Genomic DNA, 7,033 nt, shown 5'->3' on the forward strand with positions numbered 1-7,033 from the left:
TTTACTACGGTAATGTCAATCATGCAAACGGTAAAAAAGGTTTGTTTATGTTTGGTTACAAATGGTTAGAAGATTTGATTGTGCATAACTTATGCATATGGTAATTCAAGGACATTAATTTGTACTTGCATTTTCCTACAAGTGATTGAGAGACAAGATGATGAACCACATCCCCGAACTTAGTATTGATATACTTATAAGTGGTAAAATCAACCAAACTTATTTTCCGGAAAAATCATTTTGATTAAAACAAACTTAAGTGTTTTGAAATCTAAATGAGAAAATAGTTTGTTGATAGGGGGAGTTCTGATTGTTTATGCCAAGTGAATGGCGAAGAGATGCGATTTGATATCGGTTGTCATGTTTCTGTACAGTTTGTTTTCAATTTTCGTTAATGTGTTTGCATTTTAGTGGGAGTAGAAAATTTCAGAAAATCCAAAAACATTAGAAAATTTGAAAAAGACAAAAACATGATAAAATCCAAAAATGAGTTTGTTGTGAAAAAGAGGAAATGATAGTACATAAGTGGACTATCACAACATGCTAAAGATTTGGAAAGTTTAAAAGTGATAAACAATCTTACTACGGATGTGTCAGTAGATTTTTACACATTTAGTAAATTGTGAAGAGATATAAACCGTAAAAATTCAAACTTGCTTATTCTGTGGGTAACAACTTCTTGGATATATAGGTAACCCCTGAAATCTTGTTTGAAAGATCCCTTATTCTGAGATACTAGGTTTTTATGCTCAGTGATATCTGGGTATTATCCCGGGACTTCTGCTGTATGGAAGTACTGACCTAGTCCCCGGATAATACTTTCTGCAAATGCTTGAAAAAGTGCCGCCCTCAGCAAATCGATGAAACAATAAAATTGATAGTCATTGCTGTTGTAAAAAAGATCCTCTAAAGGGGACCCACCAAAAGTCGAGCCGTCATCTCTCTGCTGAACGGAAGTTCTGAGCTGAGCTCTCACGGTTTCGCACCTAACCCCTTACAGATATCATCTGTGGTATATTCACCTGTAAGACTGAATATTGGGATCTGGATACGGGAGTATATTCAAGTAGTGGGACACACGGATAAGTTTTAGTTTCTAAGACATTAATATCGTATCTCGGATCAGTTGAACTTTGTGTGAAAATTTAAGTGGACCAGTATACTGACAATCTAGGTAAATTGTTTAAAACTTAAAATGAAATCAAGCTTAACGGTGTTGGTGATTTGTCTCATAAGCTGATATGATCCTCTTACACAAACTCACAAAAATAGTGTTTGTAAATATTTCTTTACTGCATTTTATTTCTCTTATGTCAAAAATCCAAAAAGATTTTTAGTGTGTTTTAGCATAAATTTTTGAAAAATACAAAAAGATTTTCGACTGGTGTTGGAGAGCTAATTTTCAAAATTCTGAGTGCTAAATATAATGAACAGATGGTTTGGGAGAGTGTGTTGTTTTGAAAAAATGATATATCTTCAAGTGGTTCATCAAAGATTAACATTGTAAAATCATTCTTTGATTGTATAATTTCTGCAAATGATTCTTTAGATTTTTACAAGTTATCATCAGAAAATTTATTGTGAGGTAGAGGATGTGCAAGTTTCTAAGAAATAGAAAGCCAGGTTCCGATACCTGAAGATTTTGTGATTTCAACATGCCAGCCTGCGATCCCAGCATATTGAAAGGGGGAGTCGAAAGACATCCGAGTAGAGATTGTTCGTGGGAAGTCTGTTGATGATGATAAAAAGAGAAGAGAAAGATTTGAGGATGCTTACACTGTGAGATATTAGAGAGAGCGTTCAGACTGATAAAGACTGAAGACGTTGAAGACTCGACACTTAAGACTCGTCAACATCTGAGGGGGAGTCTATTGGTGCATTCATCTGTCGTCTTCGTCTTATGTCGAGTCTCGGGTTCGTTGCGGATTTAATCAAGTGTGACATCATCAATATGACATCATTGTGTGACATCATATTGATGACATCACTAGTCTATATCAAATCTACATGCACGTGAAGTCAAATGACATATGAAATATGATTTGAGCATGTAACCGTTTGAAGGCCCAATCGTTTGAAGATGGATTCCGTTTGAATGTTGACCATTTGAATGAGAGGCTTTCGTTTGAGAGGATTCCGTTTGAAACTTGTAACCGTTTGAAGACTTTCAAACGGAAGTAGGTCTAGTATAAATAGGCTTGTTAATGATGTCAATTGTAACGAACAGGCCAAGTGATAGCGAGTTGCTGCCGGTATTTCCTCTGATTGTAAACATTGTTATTTCAATATACAAGAGGTTTAAAGTGTACTTCAAGTTGTTTTCACATCCGTTTCTTAGTTTCCGCCTCTGAAACGGACTAGAGCTCTTCCGACCGACTCATTCATGTCGATATCGATCCTACAGTTAAGCATGTTTTCAAGACTTTGGGCTATAAGTGTCAACTTGACGAAACTTGCTTTTATAGTGATATTTAACGAACCCGAGCCTAACGAAGTTTGTTCATACATCCTTGAGCCTCAACAAACTGACTACAAGGGCCTTACATGTCAACAATAAGGTTAAAAAGGGTTTCAAACGATCAGGGACTGAATCTGCCATCTTAGAAACTCGTTTTGCCAGTTAAACAGGCCTACACGGCCCGCGTAAGCCCCCTCTATGGCTTATGCGGCCCGCCTGAGAATGCCCAGCGCAGAAAAATCACGCCAGGTGCAGGTTAGCTTCTACGAACCGACTTAACTTGGATTGTATCGACTCTATGGGCTATATGTCGGTTTATTTCATCAACTAGGACACCTGGGTTGATCCTAGGATATCCCATAATAGGTGTGAATGATCTAAGTTCATGGAATTTAGTATATAAAGGAACCAGTTCTTGAGTTCATAAGCACACTTGCAACAATTTCCTATTCTACAACTTCTGGAGCTTAATAAGGACAAGGAGAAGATTATCAAGTGTAGAAAAGACAGCTAGGACCATTATTAAGCCTCTAATTACTTGCTTAGTCGTTTTAATTAACTTAATTACCAAAAAGTCAAACTTATCGTAATTTAGATTTGACTTTCGTTTTAATTACATATGGACCAGGCACTGATCAAATTGAAAGTGGTTATGGAACCATATTAAGGTAGGCGATTAACCCCTAAAAGGGCACCTCCTAATTATCTCGTTTGACTAGTCAATTGTCGGGTCAAAGTAGTTTGACAAAAAGTAAAACTGGACAGAATGTTTGAAAATTATTAAATTTAATAAAACAGAGGTTCTAAATTATATTTTAACATTCTAATGACTTGGTAATTAATATTAAAACATGTTTTATAAGTCCTAACCCAACCATTAAAAGTCTAAGGTCAGTTTATAACCGAAAGTCGCAAAAGCTTGACTTTTGCTTTGACTTTCAGTTCTGACCCGTTTAAGCTTGATTCTCCCATGTTTTAAGCTTCCATTAGGACCACATTACTCAGTAGTATAACCCTCTGAAGTTATATTGCATGATGCCTAATGGTTTGAATTATATGCACTTGATCGTAATTATGCTTAAAAATGCCGTAAACGCCCTTTTGAGACACAACCGAGATTTTTAGCAATGTAAATGGATAAACACCTTTGCTACTGATATTTAGACTTGTCCCGAAAATTTGACATCAGTTTGAGGTCTAGATTAGGAGTTATGCTCAATAGCGTAATTAAGGAGCTTTTTATTATTTAAATGGCGTAATTAGCATAAAGCCTATCTAAACCCGATTTTTGATAACAAACTTTTTACCTACTGATGTAAAATAATATTTTGGGATTTTTGAAGATTTTTATTTATTTTTACGCTGAGCATAACATAGGATTATAGCTTGATTTCGGTAATTGTCGGTTTTACCCTTTTGATGCATAAAATGAGTTTTACATAACATTTTAATGCCAAACCTTTTGCTACTGATTATATATGATAAATAAAGTATTTTGAACTTTCTAAACTGATCAAAAACTCAGATTTCCTATTTTAACCCGAATATCCCTTAAAACCGACTTTTAAGCGCTTTAAGCACCTAGTATGGGTCAAAACTATTTTTGGCATATAAAACTTATTACCTACTGATGTTTTAAGTTAATTTATATAATTGAACAGTAAACTAAAGTTTTTAAACTCAGAAGTCTATTTTGACCTATAAAGCTTATGTGAAATTACCAAAATGCCCCTACGGTGCATAATTTGGTTATATAAGATAAATTTCACATAATAAAATACCTTACTGTTATAACTTATAAAAAAACATATCTTTATTAATTAGATCAGACCTGAAACTCAGTTTAACATTTAAACTCTTTTATGAGCATTAAAATTACCAAAATGCCCTTATGGGATTTAATATAGTTTAAATTACTTTTTGGGCATATATGTTAACATCTTACTGATGTATTAACATACATTGAGCATAATAACGATTAAGACCTGTATATAATTTTTTTGGTTACCCGTTACACGTTTATGCATCCGGAACGGTTTACGTGACTAGTTTACGTAAAATAACCGAAACGGGCTTAACCTTATCATTAAATTCTCAATTTCCAGAATGTGTTTAGTTTACCCATATTATACAAGTATCCAAACTTGTCGGGTCTAAACCACATTCTATTCCGGTCTCCGCTTAATCTAGCGTTTAGAACCGTAAGGTTTCCTTGTAAGCTAGCCGGTCTAAGTCCTTGACTTAATTAAAGACCCGTTAGCATCCTAATTGGTTAATAAACCTTCTATACAGATTAAATAGCTTCCGGTAGAAGGTGCCTTCAAAAAGCTTTAAGATTATACTTCTAGCATCAGGTAAATACTTTTAACTTATTTTCCCTTATACGGGCTTGGGATACGGTATTATAATAATACCGCTTGGTCGGGTATAAAATCATTTAATCGGATTGTGATTAATAAATTGCATAACCCGTTTTAATCTGTCTTGTTTGATAACATAAACATTGGGGGTTAATCTGACCATGTCCTGGATATCCTCGGCTCATTTCATTTGAAAATGGCCACGACCTATGCACGGGGTGTAGGCATACACCTGACAGATGCAAATGCTAAATAATATATATAAACCCACATGTTGTGGATAACTCCTTTGTGGGTTCTATAAGTGGTGAGTCGGTTAATCACGACCGGCTTCCAACCGGCCCCAATTGTATGACAAACATGTAAAGCTGTATACAAGATTATCTTTAAATAATTGTCCCAAGTTATAAATGATTTGTGCCATGTGCACTTAAATCAATTTTCATAAATGTTTTCGAAAAGAGTCAGTTAATTGTATTTACCAGTGTAAACTGACGTATTTTCTTAAAGACTGAATTGACAGGTACCTCTCGTAATAGGCTGGAGCTATAGGGTGTCTTAAGAGGATCTTGCAAATCCATAGATACCTGAAGTCTGTTGTTTTGTTTCTTTGTACATTTTTGATCCGCCTGTGGATCTTATTACATTCCAGTCTGTATTATTCATACACTCGAACACTCAGACAATATGGTTTGTAATAGTTTATTCACCAAGCCTTCCGCTGTGCTATTATATTGTGTGTATTGACAATGATGATAACAACTACGTCAAGATACTCCCCGCCGGGCCCACTGGTAATATGTGGAAATATCGGGGTGTGACAGGTTGGTATCAGTGCCAACATTGAGTGAATTAAACACTAACCTTTTGTGTTTAATCTCAATGACACAATAAGTACATTCCTTAGACTCTCGAGTCTAGGAAAATGACCTAGGATTTATTCCTAACTTTCCTTTGCTGTTTATATTTTATTTTGTTTTAATTTCTTGTTTTGACAGGAAGCTCAACTACAATGCCTCCAAGAGTTAGGGGTAGAAGAAAGGGTCCCATGCAAGGGGGACCATCAGCAGCATGACCTTCACACCGACGCACTCCGTCTGCGTCATTTTCCAGTTCCGACTCTCACAATCTCTGGGGTCACTCTTATGAACCAGCGAGACATTCTGTCTCATTAAGCTCATCTCCTTCATTCCATCCATCGTTCGGGTCGCCAGTTCCAGACGAGCCCCAGCATTCGCACCATTCTCAACACTCCCATCACTCCCATGAATCTCATCAATCTTACCGTTCATTGCACTCTCATTCGTTTCACCATTCGGATTCTACCTACTCGCCGGCATAGTTTAATCCGAATGATTATGTTAATGACTTTTTGGGCTACAACCCTTTGGGCCTTGAGGATCACATTTCTCAGGAAATGGAGATGGACGACGACCCAGACCCGGAGATGCAGACTGGAACACCGGGCCACCCAATTAGTATCTCAAGCGGTTCCCCATTTCAGGGATCACCGTACCGTGGGCCCGATTCATTTCAAGAGAGGATGGCCACTTATGATTGGTGCTTTACTCCTTCGTACCATAGTTCTCCAGCTCAACTAACTTTGATTGAGCCCCAACTTCAAGCGGTTTCACCTCCACCACTTCCTGTTGAGGAGCCGCCTCAACAGCCACCTCAGCCACCTCACGAGCCTCCGAGGCGAAGGAGGAACGCACGTATATCCGTGCGAGGAGGACCTCGTTTTAGTTCTCCTCAAGATTCGAGTTCTTATCCTCCTATTCCCGAGGACCCCCAAGTGGGTGGACCCTCGAATGCGGTGTCAGAGAACGATCCTCCACCAGCTTCTTATGCACCACCACCACCGCCTATGGGTTTCGACAACCCGATCTTGACTTACCCAGGTTCTGCTGGTTACAATCCTTTTGAAAACCCATCGGGATATCCATCGGATTATGGAACTCATGACCCGTACCTTACAGCTGAACAATACCATCATCTTTACCCTTCTTCTTACCCTCCAGGTTATCCAACTGGATACCCAGTGCAGGGTTATCAATACCCGCCATACCATCAACCACCTCCTAACCAGCAGCAGCAAACTCAGGAAATCCTGGAAAGGTTAGATAGGGTTGAGCATGAGGCAAGCAAAACCAAGAAGCAACATAGTAGCTTTATGAAGGGCCTTGCAAACTTTATTAAAGGCAAGAAGAAGTAG

General features: G+C 37.6%; 1 protein-coding gene across 1 annotated transcript; it reads left to right on the plus strand.

Annotated features, from left to right (window-relative positions):
• The first annotated feature begins 6,235 nt into the window (after nt 1-6,235).
• LOC110924013 (cyclin-K-like) lies at nt 6,236-7,033 on the plus strand. The gene has a single exon (XM_022168057.1). It carries the CDS (start codon nt 6,236-6,238, stop codon nt 7,031-7,033), a length of 798 nt encoding a protein of 265 aa, XP_022023749.1.

The sequence above is a fragment of the Helianthus annuus genome, chromosome 17 (genome assembly GCF_002127325.2).
Source record: "Helianthus annuus cultivar XRQ/B chromosome 17, HanXRQr2.0-SUNRISE, whole genome shotgun sequence".
NCBI classification, from domain to species: Eukaryota; Viridiplantae; Streptophyta; class Magnoliopsida; order Asterales; family Asteraceae; genus Helianthus; species Helianthus annuus.

Excerpts from the sequence above, each read along its gene's own strand:
- LOC110924013 (XM_022168057.1), top strand. The coding sequence starts at position 6,236 with ATGGAGATGGACGACGACCCAGACCCGGAGATGCAGACTGGAACACCG.